At 42.5% G+C, this 22,942-nt stretch overlaps 1 protein-coding gene across 1 annotated transcript in view; it reads left to right on the top strand.

The window, feature by feature from the left end:
• The first annotated feature begins 12,579 nt into the window (after nucleotides 1-12,579).
• FRMD7 (FERM domain containing 7) overlaps nucleotides 12,580-22,942 on the top strand; it is a 49,965-nt gene continuing 39,602 nt past the window's right edge. The window contains exon 1 of the mRNA XM_035006517.1: nucleotides 12,580-12,640. Within this exon, the coding sequence (XP_034862408.1) occupies nucleotides 12,584-12,640 (57 nt within the window). The 5' untranslated portion in view covers nucleotides 12,580-12,583. The remainder of the gene's footprint in view (nucleotides 12,641-22,942) is intronic.

Here is a 22,942-nt window from a genome sequence, read left to right as displayed (position 1 = left end):
TTATAACCATCAGTATTCTTGGGATTAAAATGCTTGGAAAGAGGGGCACCTGAGTGGCTTGTTGAGTCTGACTTTTGGTTTTAGCTCAGATCTTGATCTCAGGATTGTGAGATGGAGCCTGGCATTAGGTTCCGCACCCAGCAGGGAGTCTGCTTGAGATTCTCTTTCTCTCCCTCTCCTTCTGCCCCTCCCCCCTCAAATGAATAAATAAATCTTTAAAAATAGATAAATTAATAAAATGTCTGGAAAGAAAGAATGGGCTAGAAAAAGTGGTCATTTCTTCAACTCGAAGCAGAGGCAAAGATTCACTTCTAAAGAGGTAGTTCTGCATGGATCCTGAGAGTCAGTCCTATGTAGAACTCATCCTTGAAGAGGAAAGCAGAAAGGATGGTCATAGGAGCACCCATGACCTAGCAAGGGTAGTCACTTCCACTATCTTGAGCTATTTTGACAATAACCTGTGAGGTAAGTAACTGGAGTGTTTTAGATTGGGTTTGCCACAAGAAGACAATGAGATGAGCTTTCTCATGCATGTAGTTTGTTAAGCAATTTCTCCTATAAGAACCAGAAAGAATGGGGAAAATGGGATACAGAAGAAGCCAAAAATGGTGCAATTTTGGACTAAGTCCCAGCCTTAGCTTTATCCTTCAGACGAGCTCTGGCATGTAAATTACCCATCGGAGGTGGACTTTTATACTTCTGCACTAGCCACTGGCTAATGACTGCCCTGGGGGGATGTAAACTCTTAGGCTTTTCTCATTTTCTGCACTTTTAGGGAAAGTGGCACTAGTCACCCAAGGGCCATCCTCTTAAAAAGAGCTGCAAGTGCTGGCCTTTAAAAGCAAAATGTATAGTAGCTAGGAAGATGGGTACACAAAAGTAGTAAAAGGTATCTGAGGGGATCTGTGCAAAGCACTGACACACTGTCAATGTTTGCTACCCAGTGTGTGTTATTCCTATTTTATAGGTGAGGAAACAGGTTCAGAGAATATCAACCGTTACCCAGTTGACAAATGATAGTACCCGGACTACTACCAAAATTCCTTTAAAGATGGTTTACTAAGATGTTAATGGTGATTATCTCAGGTTTGTTTAATTAAATTCAGGTGGCTCTAATTCCTTCTTTGTTTATGTTGCTTAACTTTGAAAAAATGAACATTTATTTTTATATGTTCATAAAAAATTATTTTCATGAGAGATACAAGAAATGAGTAAATCAATACACCTAAGAAAGTTCCTTTCAGCTCTGACATTCTATTAAATCCGTTGTAGTAAAGTTGATTTTTTTTTTAAGATTATTTTTTATTTATTTGACAGAGAGAGAGAGCACAAGCAGGTGGAGTAGCAGGGAGAGGGAGAGGGAGAAGCAGGCTCCCTGCTGAGCAAGGAGCCCAATATGGGGCTCAATCCCAGGACCCTGAGATCATGACCTGAGCCAAAGGCAGTTGCTTAACCAACAGAGCCACCCAGGCACCTCTGTAGTAAAGTTGATTAACATCAAGGACTACTGGCACTTTTATAAGGAACTTTTGAACAAGGGAAATACAAAACAGCCAGAAAACAATTAAGAAGGCATTAGTAAGTTCTTACCTATCAACAGTTACTCTAAATGTAAATGGATTAAATTCTCCATTCAAAAGTCATACAGTGGCTGAATGGGTTACAAATAAGATCCAACAATATGATGCCTACAAGAGACTCACTTCAGCTATAAGGACACACATAGGCTCAAAGTGAAAGGATGAAAAAGATATTCCTTGGAAATAAAAGAGAGCAGGACTGGCTATCCTTACATCACATAAATAGACTTCAAGAAAAAAACTATAACAAGAGACGAAGAAGGTCACATAGTGATAAAAGGGTCAATTCATGAAGAGTATATAACAATTATAAATATATATGCACTCAATCTCAGAGCATGCAAATATATTAAACAAATACTAACTGATCTGAAGGGAGAAATAGACAACAATGCAACAATAGTGGAGGATGTCAATACCCCACTTTCAACAGTAGATAGATCACCCAGATAGAAAACCAATAAGGAAACGTTGGACATAAATTATAGTCTAAACCAAATGGACCTAAAAGACATACACAGGACAGTCGATCCAACAGCACCAGTACGTTCTTCTCAAGTTCATGCGGAATATTCTCCAGGATAGAGCATATCATAGGTCACAAAACAAGTCTTAGCAAATTTAAGAAGACTGAAATCATACCAAGTATCTTTTCCAACCACAATGCTAGGAAACCAAAAATCAATAACAGGAGGAGAACTGGAAAGTCCACAAATATGCAGAAATTCAACACACTCCTGAACAATCAATGGGTCAAAGAAGAAATCAAAAGAAAAAATATTTTGAAACAAACAAAAATGGAAACATTATATGCCAAAATTTATGGGATGCTACAGAAACACTTCTAAGACAGAGTTCATAGCAATAAATACCTACATTAAGAAAAAAGAAAGATCTCAAACAGCCTAACTTTACACCTCAAGAGACTAGGAAAAAACAAAACAAAACAAAACAAAACAACCTAGGCCCAAATGTAGTAGAATGAAGGAAATAAAGACTATAGCAGAAATAAATGATCCAGAGACCAGAAAAACAATAGAAAAGATCAATGCCACTAAAAGCTCTTTTTTGTTTTTTATTTTTATTTTTTTAAGATTTTATTTATTTATTTGATAGAGAGAGAGCACAAGTAGGCAGAGTAGCAGACAGAGGAGCAGGCAGAGGGAGAGGAGAAGCAGGCTCCCTGCTGAGCAGGGAGCCCAATGTGGGGCCGGATCCCAGGACCCTGGGATCATGACCTGAGCCGAAGGCAGATGCTTAACTGACTGAGCCACCCAGGTGCCCCTAAAAGCTCTTCCTAAAAAAAATATAAACAAAATTGACAAACCTTAGTGAGACTAAATAAGAAAAGAGAGAAAACTCAAAAAACTAAAATCAGAAATAAAAGTAGAGACATTACACAAAAATGTAAAGGATCATAGGAGATTACTAGGAACAATTATACAGCAACAAATAGGATAAACTTGAAGAAATGGATAATTCCTAGAAAAATACAACCCCCCAAAACAAAATCATGAAGAAATAGAAAATCTGAACAGACCAATAACAAACAACAAGATTCAATCCATAATCGAAAATCTCCCAACAAAAACCCAGGACCAGATGGTTTCCCAGGAAATTTTACCAAACTATTAGAGAAAAGTTAAGGCCAATCTTTCTAAACACTTCTAAAAATTGAAGAGGAGAGGGATGTCTGGGTGGCCCAGTTGGTTGAGTGTCTAGCTCTTGATTTTGGCTTAGGTCATGACCTCAAGGTCTGGGATCAAGCCCCATGTCTGGCTCCATGCTCAGTAGGGAGTCTTCTTGGGGATTTCTCTCCCTCTCCGTCTGCCCCTCCCCTTGCTTGTGTGTGTTCTCTCTCTCTCTCAAATAAATAAATCTTTAAAAAATTGAGGAGGAGAGAATACTCCCAAATTCATTTCACAAAGCTAGCATTACCCTGATACCAAAGGCAGATAGCCACCACAAAAAATTACAGGCTAATATCCCTGATAAATATAGGTGCAAAAAAATCTCAGTAAAGTGTTAGCAGAATGAGTTCAATAGCACAATAAAAGGATCATACGCCATGTACAAGTGGAATTTATCCCTGAGATGCAAGGATGATTCAACATATACAAATCAATAGATGTTATACACCACATTAATAGAATGAAAGATAATAATTATCTGATCATCTCAATAGATGCAGAAAAGCATTTGACAAAATAGATCATCCTTTCATGATAAAAAAACTCTCAACAAATTGGGTATAGAAGGACCATAACAACATATTAACGGCCATATATGACAATCCCACAGCTAGCATCATACTCAATAGTTAATGTTTGAAAGCTTTTCCTCTAAGATCAAGAACAAGACAAGTGGGGATGCCTGGGTGGCTCAGTCGTTAAGCATCTGCCTTCAGCTCGGGTCATGATCCCAGGGTCCTGGGATGGAGCCCCTGCATCAGGCTCCCTGCTCAGCGGGGAGCCTGCTTCTCCCTCTCCCACTCCCCCTGCTTGTGTTCCCTCTCTCGCTGTCTCTGTCTCTGTCAAATAAATAAATAAAATATTTTTTTAAAAAAAGAACAAGACAAGTGGTCCACTCTCATATTCTTAGTCAAAATCATACTGGAAGTCCCAGCCAGAGCAATCAGGCAAGAAAAAGGAATAAAGTGTCCAAATCAGAATGGAAAAAGTAAAATTGTCACTCTTTGCAGATGATATGATCTTATATTGAGAACTCCTAAAGACTCCAAAAAACTATTCAAGCTAATCAACAAATTCAGTAAAGTTGCAAAATAGGAACTCAACATACAGAAAAAGTTGCATTTCGATACACTAACAATAAAATATCTAAAAAAAGGAATAAAGAAAACAGTCACATTCACAATAGCACCTAAAACAATAAAATACTTAGGAATAAATTTGATAAGGAGGTGAATGCTCTATAAAACATAAAACTATAAGACATTGAATAAAGAAATTGAAGAGGACACAAATTTATGGAAACATACCCCATGTTCATGGATTAGAAGAATTAATATTGTTAAAATATCCATACTATCCCAAGCCATCTATAGATTCCATGCAATCCCTATCAAAATTCCAATGGCATTTTTCCCAGAAAGAGAAAAAATAATCCTAAAATTTATATGGAACTACAAATGACCCTGAATAACACAAAGCAAGAGGCATCCCACTTCTTTACTTTAACTATACTGCAAAGTTATGGTGATCAAAGCAGTGTGATACTGGCATAAAAACAGACACATAAACCAATAAAACAGAATCAAAAGCCCAGAAATAATCTCTTGCCTGTACAGTCAACTAATATTTGACAAGGGAGTTAAGAATACTCAATAGGGAAAGGATACCTTCTTTGATGGTGTTGTGAAAATTGGACAATCACATGCACAAGAATGAAATTGACCTTTATCCTACACCACTTATGAAAATTAACTTTAAATGGATTCAGGAATCAGGGGCACCTGGGTGCCTCAGTTGGGTGAGCATTCAACTCTTGAATTCTGCTCAGGTCACGATCTCAGGGTCCTGGGATCAAGCCTCACGTTGGGCTCCATGCTCAGCGGGAAGTCTGTTTGGGATTCTCTCTTACCCTCTCCCCTCCCCCTCCGCCCACTTGTGCTCTCTCTCTAAGATAAATAAATTTTTTTTAAAAAATGGACTCAGGAATTAAAGACTGAAGCCATAAAACTCCTAGGAGAAAACATAGGGAAAAAGCTATTTGACGTAGATCTTAGCAATTATTTTTTGCATATGACACCAAAAGCACAAACAACAAGACCAAAATAAATAAGTGAAACTACATCAAACTATAAAGTTCATACAGAGCAAAAGAAACAATTAACAAAACAAACAGACAACCTATGGAATGGAAGAAAATATTTATAAATCATATATCTGATAAGGGGTTGATATACAAACTATATAAGGAATTCATACAACTCGATAGCAAAACCCCTCCACTACACACACACACACACACACACACACCCCAAAACAATTCAATTAAAAAATGGGCAAAGGAACTGAGTAGACGTATTTCCAAATAAGATTTACGAATGGTCAACAGGTACATAAAAATGTGCTTAATATCATTAGTCATCAGGGAAATGCACATCAAAACCACAGTGAGATATTATCCCACACTTATTAGAATGGTTATTATCAAAAAGACAAGAGATAAGTGTTGGTAGAAATGTGGGCAAAAGGGGAATCCTGGTGCCCTACTGGTGGAAATGCAAATTGGTACAGTATGGTGGTTCCTCAAAGAATGAAAAGTAGACCTACCATATGGTCCAGCAATTCCATATCTGGGTATACATCCAAAGGAAATGCAATCAAGATCTCAAAGAGACACAGCACCCCCATGTTCCCTGCAGCGTTATTCATAATAGCCAAGTTATGGCTATACCAGTCTACAGATGGATGGGTAAAGAAGCTGTGTTTGTATATATATAATGGAATATTATTCAGCCATGGGAAAGAAGAAAATCCTGCCATTTGAGACAACTTGGATGGACATTGAGGACACTTTGCTAAGTGAAATAAGCCAGACAGAGAACGACGAATACTGTATAATATGGCTTATGTGTAGAATCTAAAAAAGCCAAATTCCCAGAAACAGAATAGAATGGTAGTTGCGAGGGGCTGGGGGGCATGGAGAATGGAGAGATGTTGGTCAAAACGTACAAACCTCCAATTAAAAAATTATTAAGTTCTGGAAATCCAATGTACAGCATGGTGATTACAGCTAACAATGCTGTATTGTATACTTGAAAGTTACTAAGAGAGTGGATTTTAAATGTTCTCATTACAAAAAAAGAAATGGTTATTAAGTGAGGTAATGGAGGTGTTAAATAAGGCTACTGAGGTAATCATTTCGCAATATATCAGTGTATCAAATCATCACGTTGTACACCTTAAACTTACACAGTGGTAAATGTCAATTATATCTCAATAAACCTGGGAAAAAATAAGGGACTCCTGAAGAAGAATAACTTAACCCCAAAGAAATAAGGCACTAATGATGAAATGACAGGAACTGGGGCCATAATTTTGGTCAGAACTCTTAACTTTTATCCCTTAAGTTATGCCACAGATCACTGTTTGGATCTTAGGAGAAAACAGTTGGGTGGTGCTTTTTATTTTCGGTTTTGGTTTATTCTCGTTATTTCAACACGATAATGATAAAAGCTACATCGTATAGTCTTCGATTTCCATCCTAGCTCACAAACCCTGGAGTCTCCCCAATCTCCGTTTGCTCCTATTCTGGCGCCCTGCCCAGCGTTTCCTCTCCCCCTCCCTATGTGTGGAGGAACTAAGTGAAGACAGACCGGCCAGGCTAATTTTTCCAAGGGTGAGCTCAATTTTGGATTTTTACTTTAAAGTAGAATCTGAAAATTTCCTTTAGGACAGTTTCCTGTTTTGGATCACAGTCTATTAGTAACACGTTGCCAGCAATAACTGAAGGAATCAAGTCTAGGTGGAAAAAGAGAGGAAAAGACAGAACTCCTTCTTCATTTACCATTTGAAACTTCAGCAAAGAGTGATTTATTCATATTTATTTCCTTAATATTCACTCACTCAGCAAACATTTGCTGAGTGCCAACTGTGTACCAGGCACTTTCTCACAACCCTATGGATTAGAACTGTCACCTTATTTTATAGGTTAGGAAACTGAGGTGCAGGGAGCAGAAGTGACCCGCCTTGGGTCACATTGCTGGTAAGATTTAAAATAGATTCTTTGGTCACAAAGCTACTGCTTTTTCCACCAGCCTTGCAGCTGCCTCCCCACTTGGAGCTGTTGTCGAGGCTGCGCTGTGAGCTGTCAAAGTATTACCAAAGTTATATACTCTTGTCCATCAGATGACGGCTTTTCATTGGTCTAATTTTACCAGCCTATTTATTTAGTGACATCGGATAAGTTAGTTCAATATAGACAAAGGGTGGTGTTTTGGGGCTTCTTGCCTGATCAGGTTGAAATGTATGTTTTTAAATGTCTCCTTCAAAAGCCAGTGTTTTACCTAATGAGGAAACACTGGGAGCATTCCCACTGAAGTCAGGAGCAAGAAAAGGATGCTCACTATTGTCGCTACGATTTCACATTTCACTGGAGCTGTTAGCCAATCCAATTAGAGAAAAGAAAGAAATTAATGTTGTAAGAATTGGAAAGGAAGAGGTAAACCATTTCTGTTCACATATAATTGTCTAATGCCTTTTTTAAAAATAAGATTGTATTTATTTGCCAGAGAGAGTGTGTGTACAAGCAGGGGGAGGGGCAGGCAGAGGGAGAGGGGAGAAGCAGACTCCCCACTGAGCAGGGAAGTTTAAAATTCAGTTAAACCTGAATTTTATTCTATTTTTTTAAAGATTTTATTTATTTATTTATTTATTTATTTATTTATTTATTTATTTATTTGACAGAAAGAGCACAAGCAAGGGGAGAGGGAGAAGCAGGCTCCCCGCTGAATGGGGAGCCTGATGCGGGGCTGGATCCCAGGACCCTGGGACCATGACCTGAGCCGAAGGCAGTCGCTTAACTGACTGAGCCACCCAGGTGTCCCTAATTGTCTGATATCTGAAAACTCAAGAATCGGATGAAAAACTACTACAAAGGTTTAAGAAAGTTCAGTATGTTAGCAAGATAGAAAAGTCATATATAAAAATACCCTTCATATGTGCCAACAGCTCCCAGTGAGAAGATGGAACAGAAGAGAAGACCTCCATTTTAAAAAGCAACCACAAAGTGTAAATACCTAGGAGTGAATGTATAAGAAATGCACAAAACCTATGTGAGGAATGCTTTCAAACACTTGGACGTTCATTACTTAAACCCACTAATCAATCCTAGTCTCACTAGAAACGACCAGACATATGCCTTTCGATGAAGTGCACAGTACCAACTATGAAGTCCTCTTACGAGGAAAATTTGGATGTGAATCTCATCAAGCACTTATAGCTACCTTCCATTTATAAGGAATATGAGGAGTAGGGTAACAAATAAAACGACAACACAATGAAGCAAGCAGACAGATCCAGAACGTGGAACATTCCGTAGGACAATTGGCTAAGTTTCTTCAATCAAAGGCATTGAATGGGAGCAAGGGTACTGCTATAGATGAAAAGAAAATTAATAGATGTAACAACTAAATACAGCATACGGAACTTGTTTGGATCCTGATTCAAACCAACCAACTGTTAAAAAAAAAAATTGAAACAATTGGGGAAATTTGAACATGGACTAGGTATAATATGACAACAAGAAAATTTTCTTCGTTGTGATAATGGTCTTGGGGTTATACAAGAAGATGCCCATATTTTTAAGAGATCAATAGTAAGCATATGAAGGGAGTGAAATGACATGACGTGATATCTGGGATTTGCTTTAAAATAATTCCTAAGAGAAGAGCCTGGCTGGCTCAGTGGGTAGAACATGTGACTCTTGATCTCAGGGTTGTGAGTTTAAGCCCTAGGCTGGGTATAGAGAGTACTTAAAAATAAAATCTTTTAAAAAAAGATTAACAATAATAATAATAATAATTCCTGGGAGGTAGAGAGAGAGAGAAAGAAATGGCAAAATCTTAATACTGTTTGTATTAGTTTTCTAGGGCTGCCATAAAAAAATACCACAACCTAGGTGGCATAAACAACAGAAATTTATTTCTTACACTTCTCGGGCCTAGAAATCCAAGAGCAAGGTGTCAACAAGTTTGGTTTCTTCTGAGGCCTCTCTCTTTGGCTTGCAGATGGCTGCCCTCTCGTTATGTCCTCACATAGTCTTTCTTCTGTGCATGCACATCTCTGGTACATGTGTGTAAAAAGTTCCTTTTTTTTATAAGGACACCAGTCGGATTGGATTAAGACCCACCCTAAAGGCCCAATTCTAACTTCACTATCTTTAAAGGCCCTATCTTCAAATACAGTCACATTCTGAGGAACCAGAGGTTAGAGCTTCAATATATGAATTGTGGAAGAATCCAATTCATCTCATAACAATATTTAATCTGGATGATGAGTGTATGGGAGTTTATTGTACTAAAATTTTGGTTTTGTGTATGTTTGAGAAAATGGTTATTAAGTACAACATTCCAGAAGAGAAGGACATAAAGGACGGTTGAGCAAATTGATATACATGCCCCATGAACAAGAAGACTCACCATCTGAGACAAACCAACTTTCCATAAGTAAATTTATCATTTTAACACATTTTACAAGCTTGTATAGAAAAATAAGTAAACAAGAAAAGCCAGGAAAACTCTGTAAATGAAGATCAATGTGGTGTGGAACAGCCTTACTAGATATTATAACATACTCTAGAAGGGCACCTGGTTGGCTCAGTTGGTAGAGTGTGTGACTCTTGGTCTCAGGGTCTGGAGTTCGAGCCCCAAGTTGGGTGTAGAGATTACTTAAAAATAAATTAATTAATTTAAAAAATTTTAAAAATAAAATACACTCTAGAGCCTCAAAAATTAAAACAATGTGAAAAACATTAAAACAGTGTGGAATTGGTACATGAATAGAAGAGAATAAAAATCCCAAAACAGACCCAAATGCATATGGAAATTTAATATATGATAAAGGCACGGGGCACCTGGGTGGCACAGTCAGTTAAATATCCGACTCTTGATTTGGGCTCAGGTCCTGATATTAGGGGCTCGAGGTCAAGCCCCACATCGAACTCCGTGCTCAGCGCTGAGTCTGCTCCAGATTGTCTCTCCCTCTCCCTCTGCCCCTCCTTCTGTGCGCTCTCTTTCTCTCTCAAATAAATAAATAAATCTTTAAAAAATATAGGATATATTTTAAATATAGGCAGCTTCTCGCATCAACAGGTAGAAACGAACTTTCTAATCAATGACATCAGGACAACTAGGTGTCCATTCGGAAAAAAGGTGAAAATTGATCCATAGGTCACATCATATATCAAGATAAAATGAAACCATAAAAGTACTAAAAGAAAACCTTGAAGTGAGGAAGACCTTTCTAACTATGATTCAAAGTCTAGAGGCCATTTAGAAAATGATAGACAAATTTCACAACACAAAAATCAAAAACTTCCCATGGCAAACGACACCACACCTACACCATAAGCAAAGTTGAAAGACAAAGGACAAATAGGGGACAATATTTGTAACTCATATCATGGACAAAGGGCTAGTGTTAAAATAGTTGCTCGAGACTGAAGAGAAAAGGACAATAGCCAATATTTTAAAGAGGGGCTATAGAACACGAACAGAGAGTTCACCAAAAAGAAATCTAAGTGGCCCTTAAGCATCTGAAAAGATGCTGGACTTCTTTCATAAAATGAAAAATTAAAATTCAGACTTAGGACTGTGCTGAGAGGGGCACCTGGGTGGCTTGGTCAGTTGAGCATCCAACTCATGATCTCAGCTCAGGTCTCGATCTCGGGGTTGTGAGTTCAAGCCCCATGTTGGGCTCCGCGCTGGGCATGGATCCTACTTAGAAAAAAACAAAACAAAAAAAGAACTGGACTGAGATTCTTTTTCTCACTTTTCATTTTGGCAGAAACCCCAAAGTTTGACACCACACTCTGTCAGTGAGCCTGGAGAAAATAGGCCCTGTCATACATTGTTGGTGGGACTGCGCCCTGGTACGACACTTGTACTAGTCTGGTAGGTCTTCCGTCAGAGACAGGGTGGCTTACAACAACAGAAATTTATTTTCCCCCAATCCCTGGATGCTTGAAGTCTGAGATCGAGGTGCTGGCAGGGTTGGTTCCTTCTGAGGCCTCTCTCGTTGGCTCGTAGGTGGACGTCCTCTCTTCCCCGTGTCTTTACATGGTCTTCTCCCTGTGCGTGTCTGTGTCTTCATCTTCCGTACTTAGAAGGACACCAGTCTTATTGGATTAGGGCCCACCCTAATGGCCTCATTCCGGTTCAATTATCTCTTTATAGACCCTATCTCCAAATACAGCCACATTCCAAGAAACTGGGGGTTAGGACTTCAACACATGAAGTGGGGGGGGGGGGGACACAATTCAACCCATAACAAGCTTTATGGAGGAAAACTTTGAAATCGCTATAAAATTACCAACATGTAACTCTTGGCCAGCAATCCTACTTCCAGAAATCTATCCGACTGCTAGGGCTGCACACATATAAGGTGACATACGGATGAGGATATTCATTTCAACCTTGTTTATAATAGCCAAAGGTTGGAAACTACCCACGTCTACCAGTAAGGAACCACTTGAGTAAACTATGCTTTACCTCCACGGTGCAAAATCACAGAGCTGCCAAAAGAAATGAGGACGCATTCCATGCACAGCCAAAGTGATATACGAAGAAAAGGAAGGCATGAAACAGGGAAATAGCATGCTACCTGCATAAGAGAAATATGTTTGGATGTGCTCGTACAGTATTTGCTTAAAGAAACACTGAAGGCTAAATAACTAACAGCAACAGAACCCTAATAAAACTGGTACTGATAGGGGTGCATGGGGATCCCCCAGAACAGAGGGGGGCAAGCAAAAGTGAAGCTTTTCCTTATATTCCTTTTTACATAGTTTTCATTTCTAGATCATGTAAATTCAAAACAATTAAAATCATCCTACATAAAGCTTCCTAGTTCGGCCATGAGATTTCCAGTGCCATATGAGACTAATATGAGTACCTAATCCCTTTACTTTGGAGAAGAGCTGTTCTCAGTTTATCCAAGCTTCATCTAGGGATTTCAAATTGTGCTCTTGTGAAATAAAGAAAATCCCCAGAGGTTGCGAATGCTTTCTCTCTTTTTCTTTTCCTTTGAAGAAAGGAACTGGTTTAAGAGGGCTAGAGAGAGTCCAGTTGGATTTGACGTTGACCAAATAGGAGACTGGCCAGATGCTATTGATCACCAGCGCCGCGCAGCTGGGATGGGGGGGGCTGGGTGGGGGTGGGGGCCCCCAAGCGCACGGCATCCAGCTGGAGAAAGCCCCTCTTCCTGTCACAGCTCCCACAGCACTCCAAGCCTGCTTGCAGCCCAACGGCCTCTCCGAGAATGCTACATTTAAAAGTGCAGTTTTTGGATGATTCCCAGAAGATTTTTGTGGTTGATGTAAGTGGAAATCACATTGCTATTATTCCTTTATTATTCATTCAATAGTGGTCATTTGTGGACAGCCCATTAGCTGGCGATGTTATGTCTTCTTTAGGACCAAATGAAGGAGGGACTGTGGTTTTTAGCTTTGGAAAAAGAAATCTGTACTTAATATCACAGCGTAGCTCGTGTTTTCACGTTAACCTTTCTTCTAGAACAGGTTCTCTTTCCTCAAGGGACAACAAGAGCGAGTTTGGAAGAGACGCTAAATATTTGTAAAAAAACAAAGCAGTAGTAACTTATTCGTCCTGCCCAGAAAGGTATTAGTGTTCATTGAAATAATTTGTGAGTCTCACCCCATGAACATTTGTGGGGAGAAAAGTATGGTTGTGAGGGAATGGAGAAGGGGAAGGCTACCCTCCTTTTCTGAAGGAAACCTGGGGTTTCGGCAAGGGGGTAGAATTACGCAGTCGTAATGAGAACTTGAGGAAGTAATGACAAGTATGAAGAGAAAAATAGGATAAGAGACTATTTAGTCTGATTTAGTACTTATAGCTCAGGGTTCTTAATATAATTCCTAGCTACGAGATGATTGCGTACAATTATACCTCATCTCTTCAAGGAAGAACAAATGTATTAAGCACATCATTTGGGGCTCATCTTCCAGTACTTAAGATATGTACATTTTGATGTAAGGATTTATGTAGGAGCCGTTTTGAAATGTTCTATGATTTTATTGGAACAAAAGATGCTATTTGCTCTGATGTTTATATTAGCTACCAACAAGGAACAAGTAGTTCATGTTCTATGAAATTCATACAAAATGCTGGTTGTTTTCTTTTATACACAAACTAACAACGGCCGTTGGGTGTGTGGGTAACCCATTTTTCAAATGAGTATTTCATTTTTATTTGAATCATGTGCTTTGTGGGCGATGACTTCATGGCTTCAGCGGCTGTTTTGCTGTCTCTTTCTTTCACTTGTGATTTGCAAAAGGCATTTCTAGGTCCACGGACCTGAATGATTTGTTTTTGCAGCAAATAGCTTCCATTAGAGGTATGAGGCATTTCCTATTCTTTCTTGGAACTCTATTTAAAGGGTGGAAAATATCTTTTGAGTAGTTTATCCATTTGCAGGCGGGTGGTGTAGGCTCACAGTGCTCCGGTACCTGAATGAGTGAGCTGGGTATTCAAAAGACACTGCTTTAGGCTAAGTTTTTAATAGAGAGTTCAAGCAACTCAAAGAGAAATCTTTGACCAAAAGTGACAGAAGAGCTTTCTGAATGTGTAGCTTAAACGCAGATCCAATTAAATGGTGGTGGGCGGCGGGGGGAGGCAGAGCACCAGAGCTGTGTAGGATTCACCTTCTGAGGAGTCAGCTTCAAGCCAGCCTGATTTCGCTTCGAGTCGGTTTGTCTCTTTCCAGCTGCAGCGCATTGTGTTCCTTGGGAAGATAATGGGAGAGATCTGACACCCAGCAATTCGGGTGTCACAGCATCTGATCCCTTTTGCCCTGGGAAGTCTGCTCCGTAAGTAGCAATCGTGGTGTCACCCGGAGTGGGCAAGCGCACTGACGGCAACCCCCCGGGCAGCTTCGTCCCGAGGGGCGTGGGACCATAACTTAGCATCCATTCGTCCAACAGAATCTTCTCCTTAACGACAGGAGACTGACGAGGAAGAGGGCTCATGATGATGAAGATGATGGTGATGATGACAAGCAATAGCACGGAGTCACCAAGGGCTAACACTTTGTTCATTATTTTTTTTAAGGGCTAACGCTTTAAAATGGACAAAGCAATCTCACATCCACTGGTTCCTCTGACCCTGCATTCCACCCTGTGAGGGAAGGGAGGGAAAAGGTTAATCTTTGCCCGTTTTGCAAATTAAGAGGTAAAGGCTCAGGGAGCTGAAGTGACTTGTGCAACATTACGCAGCAGATCATTGCAGAGCTGGGACTTCCAATCCAGAAGTCTTCCCCACTGGGCCACGTGCGATCGTATCCGGAAGACGCATCTGTCGGTAGCCTTCTAGTCCTGTATTATTGCTCATGCACATTATTTTCTCTTGCCCTCAAAGGGCATAGAATTTGGCATACAGTGAGCCTTTGATGACAATTGTAAACCAATTAGTAGATCCTTTCTTCCTTACCCATATGTGAGGAGCTATTAGAGTGTGGTTTCTAGAGGCCAGGGAGACCCTGGTGTGAATTTTTTCATTGATTCAGAAGCTTAAAAAGGTCCCTCAGGGGGCACCTGGCTGGCTCAGTCGGTGGAGCGTGCGACTCTTGATCTCGGGGTTTTGAGTTCGAGCCCACATTAGATGTAGAGATTACTTAAAAATAAAATCTTAAAAAAAATAAAGTCCCTCAGCCCTATTAATAATTCCTTAAAATGCACCCCAGCACCATACTTTGGGGGACTTTGAATGGGGAAAGGGGAAAAAAAAGCAACCTAAACATCCTCTTCCATTAGTACTAATATCATTTTTTAAAAGATTTTATTTATTAATTTGAGAGAGAGTGCACGTGTGAGTGGGGGGGCAGAGGGGGAGAGAGGGAGAGAAGCGGACTCCCCGCTGAGCGCAGATTGCCCCCCCCCAAGATCATGACCTGAGCGCAAAACAAGAGTCGGAGGCTTAGCAGTCTGAGCCCCCCCGGGTGCCCCCATTAGTACTAATATCTTAAACAGGATGAGGAAACGCTTGGACCCATAGTGAAGAGAACCATTAACAGTGACAAAAAGCCACACAAAAGGGCTTTTGATAGCAAAGTTGACTGAAGTCTCAAGAGGCATGGATCAGTTCTGGGGAGGATTGTTCTTTAAGATAAAATTTAAGGAAAGAATTGGCTGCACGGGGAGAAATAATGGAGTCTTGAGCATTGGTGCTGATTTTACAGAAAGTACAGTAGTAGAAATACCAAAAGGACACACGCTCAGATAGAATAATGTCTCCTGGGTGAGACTAATTGACATCCAGAACCCTCTGTTTTTCCTCCACCCCGGGTAACATTATCTTGATGAATTTGCTGGTGTCCAAGATCTGACTCAGGGCTCCAGACTCAGAAGGCTGATTTGTCAGCACTTCACAAGAACTGGAGTCAGAGACTGATATTTACAATCGGGATGCTAGGGGCACCATTTACAGTGGGACTGGGGACGCTAGGGGCCTCCCCTCAGTTACATCGGACGCTAAGTGTCAGAAGAGTCCGATTTAAAGGAATTAGACCTGTGATGCTAATATTTGATGGGCTGATAATGCAGCCATTTCCACAAAGACCCTGTCACTGAGACCATCCAGTCTCCCGTTCATTCATTTAGTCTCTCTTCTGGGCACAGTAGACTCTACCATATGGGGAAGTAAAGTTCTTGACCAAGGGCACACTCTCCCCTGGGCAGTGCTGGCTGGGAGATACCAACTTGGGCTTCATTGATTCCTTTCACTCCCCCTGTATGATTGACAAACTCCCTCTGTTATTGACCTGTCTTTGACTTGTTAATGCCTTCAGTTAGCTTACTGGGAAAAGTGGCTGGCCCGGGAGACATCCTGGCTCTTTGAAGTTTCTTTGCATATCTATACTCAGAGAGTCTATGTGTTGATTTTATAGATGAACTCTCTGAGTTCAGCCTTTTCCTTTATGCATTTCCAAGAGTATTTGGGGGATGCAGGGTAGACACGGGACTTCAGAATGGCTGGGATGTACCTACTAAATGTAATCCAATGAGGAAAATGTGTTCAGTGAAAAAAAAAAAACCTCATCTTACTTTTCAAGCTGTCATATTTATTGAACAAAATTGATCATTATCCAATATCAACACCATCCCTAGTGTTGCACTGATCCTGGGCTGCATCCTTAAAAAACAGAGAAGGACTCTATCTACAGAATGATGATAGGAGTGGACAGGCAAGAGGAGAAATGAAATAAGGTCATTACTTTTTAAAAATAATTGCAGGGACGCCTGGGTGGCTCAGTTGGTTAAGTGTCTGCCTTCGGCTCAGGTCATGATCCCAGGGTCCTGGGATCGAGTCCCTCATCAGGCTCCCCGCCTGCTTTTCTCTCTGCCTGCTGCCCCCTCCCCCCCCCGCTTGTGTTCTTTCTCTCTCCCTCTCTCTCTCTCTCCCTCTCTCTGACAAATAAATAAATACAATCTTTAAAAATAATAATAGTAATAATTGCAGATTTTAGTGTAAGTTCAGTTTTGCCTCTTCAACATGAGGACCGGGACTCTTCGTGAGAGAAAAAGGGAGGATGAGACCAAAGCTAAGGCCTTCTGAGCTCTCAGAAAGAGTAGAGGAGGTTAGATGTCTAGCTCGAGGCTGAATTCTCCCAACACCCACAGGTGCCAGGAGCAGTTGTGTCCTTGGAGGGTGACCTTCCTTTAAGCCTAAACTGTTTGTTTATCTCCAGGTTAGACGGAGGTTTATCTCCAGGTTAGACGGAGAGTTTCAAGGCAATAATCCCATCACTATATCTGACACAGTTTGCCTTGGTAGAAGCGTGGCAGAGGGGAAGAAAAGCTGATGGTGGTGAATTTCCAAAAGCACACTTCGTTTCGATGGTTTCTAGAGCCCAAAGGCAAAAGAAGAGGTTTGAAACCTCTCAGATCTTACATTTTACCTGATTGCTAAGTGACAGCATTGGCCACTGCAGTGGGCACCTCGTGGCTTACCCAGCCAGCCCATACCCAGGGAATGTAATGAGTCAGCTCACCTCTTTCCCTTGGGAACCACTCAAAAGGCCACTGGGCCTCATTCTCTGCAAGAGTCACAAGGGAGGCGGTGCCAGGACTGAGCACTATTCAAGCTAAATAAGAAAGCAGAGAACTGCCCAGGGATTTTTTTTGGGGGGGGGGGGGGTAGTGGTATTTACCTTTGGGATGTTTGTCTAGGAGCTGGTTTTTCAATTTATAATGATGAGGGATCTTTTGTACCTCTGTCAACAGTGAAATAGAGATCCACTCCTTCATAAGGCAAAGGTTCTCAAACTCCAATGAGATAGAATTATTCAGGTATAAGTAGAATGTACCTGGATTTAGGGCTACAAAAACTGCATCGTTTTAGCTGTGTAAATCTTGCCAGTCACTTAACCCTTTAGCTCCCTGAGTTGTTGTGAGGCGTCATATAAATGATATAATGTGCATTTGGAATCTCATAAAGCAGGGTAAATTGGACTCTGCCACTTATAAGCTGTGTGGCCTTGGGCAAGCCACTTGGCCTGAGACTGAGTTCTGTCACCTCAAAAAACTTGGATTGGGGGGGCACCTGGGTGGCTCAGTCGGTTAAGCGTCTGCCTTCGGCTCAGGTCATGATCTCAGGGTCCTGGGATCCAGCCCTATGTTGGGCTGCCTGCTTAGTGGGGAGTCTGCTTCTCTCTCCCCCTCTCCCTCTGCCCTTCCCCCCAATTGTGCTCACTCTCTACGTGCTGGAGGTGCCAGGCAGAGTCTGGATGATAGTTTCAAGTTCAGTGGTGCCATTGTTAGATAGTCAGCCTCTCTCCAAACTCATGCTCCCCACTATCAGTATTCCAGCCTGATAGGGAATGGTGGAGACAGGAAGGATGGATACAGAGATGCCAATGAGGTAGACGTTCTAGAAGCAATTGATGCTGGTCTGGATATGGAAGATGAGTGAGAAGGCTTCCAGATGACCCTCAAATTCCTGCCTTAGGTGACCGGTTGGGTGGTGGCCCCCATTCATCAAGACAGAGAACAGAATGAAAGGAGCACGTTTACGGTGGGCAATAACGAGTTCTGTTTGGATTTATCGATGGGGTTATGGAGAGAGTTCTGGTCCCAGCCCTGGCAGTCTTAAGCAGGGGAACCTCAGGTGAACCCCCTTAGCTCTCTGAGCCTGTGCCCCTTATCACTAAAATCGGGATAATCATAGCACCTACCTCATGAAGTCGCAGTGAAGATGAATGAAATGACCAGATTCCTGACCCAAAGTAGGTAGTCAAAGCATGTTAATTCCCTTCCCCCTTGCTTACAGACCTCTTTACTTCTACACTTGGCAAATCATCTTTCACCCTTAACTTGGAGTTTCTTTGGATCAACCCTGATTTTGTAGCCCACCTCCAGGCAAAGAGCTCTTTCCCCAGGTCTGCTTCCTCTGGGGCTTCCTGGGGTTAATTTATCCTGCCTTTCTAGCGGTTTGCCCTTTGCTTAGTCAGCAGCCCCCGGGGCGGGGGGGGGGGCGGGGGGAGGCAGGGGGATTTTGCTCTTCCCCCTGGAGCCATTAATCCTGGGAGGGTCCGTAACCGCCTAGAGTTACCTAAAATAATGCTGGGCTTCCTTTAAGGAAGCAGAGGGAAATGGCCAAACCCTTTGTGTTTACCTACATTTTAAATTAGTCTGTGGTAACTACTCATAGTAACGCTAAGGTAGTTAATAATAGGATAACAGTACCACTGACTAATAACCACAGATCGGATTTATCGACAGCCGATGTTATAGGTGTATTTTACTTGGACTATTGCGTGTAATTTTCACACAAATCAAAGAAGTAGCCCTGTCTAGGACAGTTACATAAGCTCTCTGTGCAGTGGGTTTTTTTCAGCTGTAAAAGGAGGAGAACATTAGTAGCCCCTCCATAGAATTGCTACAAAGGTTGGATGAGTTAATATACATAAAACACTTAGAACAGCACCAGTAAGTGGTACAAAAGCGTTTGCCACACCGATGCCTTATGGAATCTGTCTCCAAATTTAGGTGGTGAACACATGTCCTGATATTTATGTCCAAGCAGCAGCAAGGCCTGGAAGGAGGATGAGGCCTGGACTATTACTATAAAAATAGTAAAAATCTCGAATTTACAAGCATGTAAAGTGAGGTGCAGAGAAGTCAACTTACCCAAGGTCACAGTGCTATTTAAGTTAATGGGTGAGCCGGGGTTCAAGCCCTACTTTGTGTAGCTTGTAAACCTTGGCTGGTCATTCTTTCTTTAGGTGGCAGGTTTACGGCTCAAGTGGGGTCGCTGTATGTGTGGATTATGGCTTAAGTGGGGTTGCTGTATATGTCGTGAAGCTTCCTGGTTTTCCAGAACCTCATGATGTACCCTCTAGTTCCGAGCAGCCTGCCCCACGCTAGGTGCTCCATCAGCGTCGGATGACAGACAGCCCATCTCAACCCATACCACCCCCTGCCTGTGCAAAGAACTCTGAGAAGGAGCTTCTAAACCACGTCCGAAAAAGCATCCTGCAATCGTCGTAGCATCCCAGTCTAGCCAATGGAGGCCGTTTCTTTGCCAGGGATTTATTTGTCATTGCAGGGGGTCCCAGCTGCCTGATGAATGCCTTTGTTTAAACTACTGAGTTTGCTTTGCCCCTCATAGCCTAAGGTTTGTTGGTTTAGAGAATAAATTGAACTGAAAAAGAAAGTGCTTGTGCTTTGTCTGGCCCGGGGCCAGGCTGAGCAGCAGGCCAAGTGTGGTTTAGGTGCTGCCCGGCCCACTCCTTTAGGGGTCCTGGACCTTCTGTTGTCACCTGGCTGCCAGCCTGCCCTCCGGATGCTCCATCTCAGAGGAGAGGCCCGGACTCAAGCCTTCCCACCCCCGCAGCTCCCCTGCCCCTCTCCCCCCATCCCTGCAGCTGAAAGGAGGAGGGAACCTGAACTCCAGAACATTGGAGGCGCTGGGGGTGGGAACAGGGAACTGTCTCTGGAGCTGGGTGGGTGGTGGTTAGGTGTTCGTTCAAGTCTGCACTCGTGGGAATCTCTGCAAAGAGTTTCAGTGAGTTGGGGCTTTGCCACCCCTTTACCCTTCATCAGGTGTAGGACCCCGGCCCGCTGTCTGCCCCCCCAGCGCCCCTCGCCCCCCCACCCCCCAGCTAAAGCCCTCCTCTGAGTGCAACTGGCTCAAGGGCAAGATTCCCCTGAATTCTATAGGATTTTCTCTCTTTCTTTCAAATGCCTTTACCCCGCAGTTGCATCATGGGCCTGTCACAAATAGGAACCCATTACACGAATAAGAGCTCAGTCCCCACTGACGCTTTAAGACAAGGCGGTTGTCAATTGCACCCTGGAGCGAGCGCGAGAAATTCTTCAAACTGAGCCGATCGCCGTCTGGGGATCAAAAGGGGTGGCCTGAGGGGCAGAATCACCGGGGAGGTGGCCCGACTGAGCCAGCAATTTCCTAAAAGGACCCGGGGCCTGCCATCCCAGCTGCTGAGAGCAGTGCTGGCCTTTGTGAGACCAGGTGCCACGAAGCACTTTTGTGCCAGACCATCAGAACTGGAAGAACATTCGGTGAGACCGGTTCTACCGCGGAGAGATCCACCCTTAACAGATCATTTGCACCTCAGGAGGTAGTGGGGGATTGGCCAATGAAGTGCCCAGGAGAGGCACCGAGGCACCGCAGGGAAGATCTGCAAAGCTCAGGAAGAATGGAAAGTGACAGGCATTCAGGGGGGCACTTCTCTGGGGGCTGTGGAACTCTCTGATGTAGAACTTGTCTGTTCTAAACACAGCTGCTCCACGGAAGCTGCAATTAGTTACCCCCACAGAACCTTATCCCAGCCCCCTTTGCTCTATTCCCTCTCTTCTGCTTTACCCACTTCCTCCTTCTCTTCTGGGTCCAAGGTGTGGGGCCAGAGAGGGGAGGTCTGTCTGGGTGAGCTGACCCCAGGCCCTGGAAGCATTTAGGCATGGCGCCTCACCACTAATCGCAGGGCTTAGCTGTCTTAAACAAAAGGTCCTTTGTCCTCTGCGATTCGTTCTATGATGACGAAATTCACCTTTCGACAGACTTCAGCAAAGACAAACGTTCTCCAGAATTTTGCACCAGAACATTTTAAGTGATTGCAAGAGATCCGTCCCAAAGATATTGTCAACTGCCTTCAGTGCTCTGAGATACCATTTCCTGACCTGTGTTCCGGGAATTTCCACTTCCATTATGTCATTCAATTGTGAGTTAATAAGTGTGGTGAATAGGTATGATTACACGACTTCGTTCATTCATCAGTCAGTTGACAAGTTCCGGGGGGCCTTCCCTGCCGTCCACGCACCGTGTTGGCTACTGAGGATGCAGAGAAAAATAAGAAATAGTGCCTGACCTCCAAGACTCGTGGAAGAACCAGAAATGTACACGGCAGTGTAACATGTGCAAATGACAGCGGGAACTAACCCAGACTGAAAGCTTTCCTTAAGGGAGATCATGTCTATCTTAAGCCCTAATGATCAGTACTAATTACTGAGCTACAGGGAGGGAGCTGGACTAGAGTTTGAAGGTTGGGCCAGACCAAGGGAGAAACACAGGGAAAGGCCCGGGGAGTAGCTCTGTCTGACTGGATCTTGCAGCTGGGGGCAGAGGGTTCTCTGAGAGCCGTGAGAGACAGAGATGAGATAGGAGAGACAAGCATGGGCCAAGTCATAAAAAGGGATGTTTCATATGAAGAAACTAAGGTTCAACAAGGTTAAAAATGAGCCCAAGGTCATACAACTGCAAGTTAGTACTTGAGCCAGGAATTGAAGTCCATGTGTCGACTGCAGAGCCCGCCCGCCCTCCCTTCCCCTACGGCCTGCTGCCTCCAGACTTCCCAGGCCCAGCAGGAAGTCTGGGTTCACAAAGTGCTTTCACCGCTTTACCAGGCAAGGGCAATCCCTGCCATGAATCTTTTTCACGCTTTGTATTTGTATTTCGGTATTTAATTAAAATTTGACACAGAAGTTAAACTTTTTAGTATTTCATTAAAAGTCTCAGACAAAAATAAGACAACCAGCCAACAATGCAACCTAAATAAGCCAATAAGCTAATAACAATGCAACCTAAATAAGCCAGGAATAAATAAGCTAATAATGCTGGAGAAATGTCTCCTAAGGTAATGATTAAGGTTGATGTGCCAAGATGGGAGCACATCTTTGTGTGCTAAGAAGATGTCTATCTTCATGGTGTTTGCAATAGCTAAAAGGAGAAAACAAGGTATGTGTCCATCATGCAGGTGGTTTCCTATATAGTAACTAATGATGGTATTTTTTAAGATTTTATTTTTAAATAATCTCTACACCCAACGTGGGGCTTGAATTTACAACGCAGAGATCAAAAGTTGCCTGCTCTACTGAGCGAGCCAGCCAGGTGTCCCTACTAATGATGATATTTATAATATAATGCTAACTTTTTATTTTTATATATATTTTTAAAGATTTTATTTATTTATTTGACAGAGAGAGGGACAGCGAGAGAGGGAACACAAGCAGGGGGAGTGGGAGAGGGAGAAGCAGGCTTCCCGCCGAGCAGGGAGCCTGACACAGGGCTTGATCCCAGGGCCCTGGGATCATGACCTGAGCTGAAGGCAGTCGCTTAACCAACTGAGCCACCCAGGCGCCCCATAATG

The sequence above is a fragment of the Mirounga leonina genome, unplaced genomic scaffold, assembly GCF_011800145.1.
Source record: "Mirounga leonina isolate KUSES-001 unplaced genomic scaffold, KU_Mleo_1.0 Mir_101664, whole genome shotgun sequence".
NCBI lineage: Eukaryota > Metazoa > Chordata > Mammalia > Carnivora > Phocidae > Mirounga > Mirounga leonina.
This window is presented reverse-complemented; position numbering and strand designations above follow the sequence as displayed.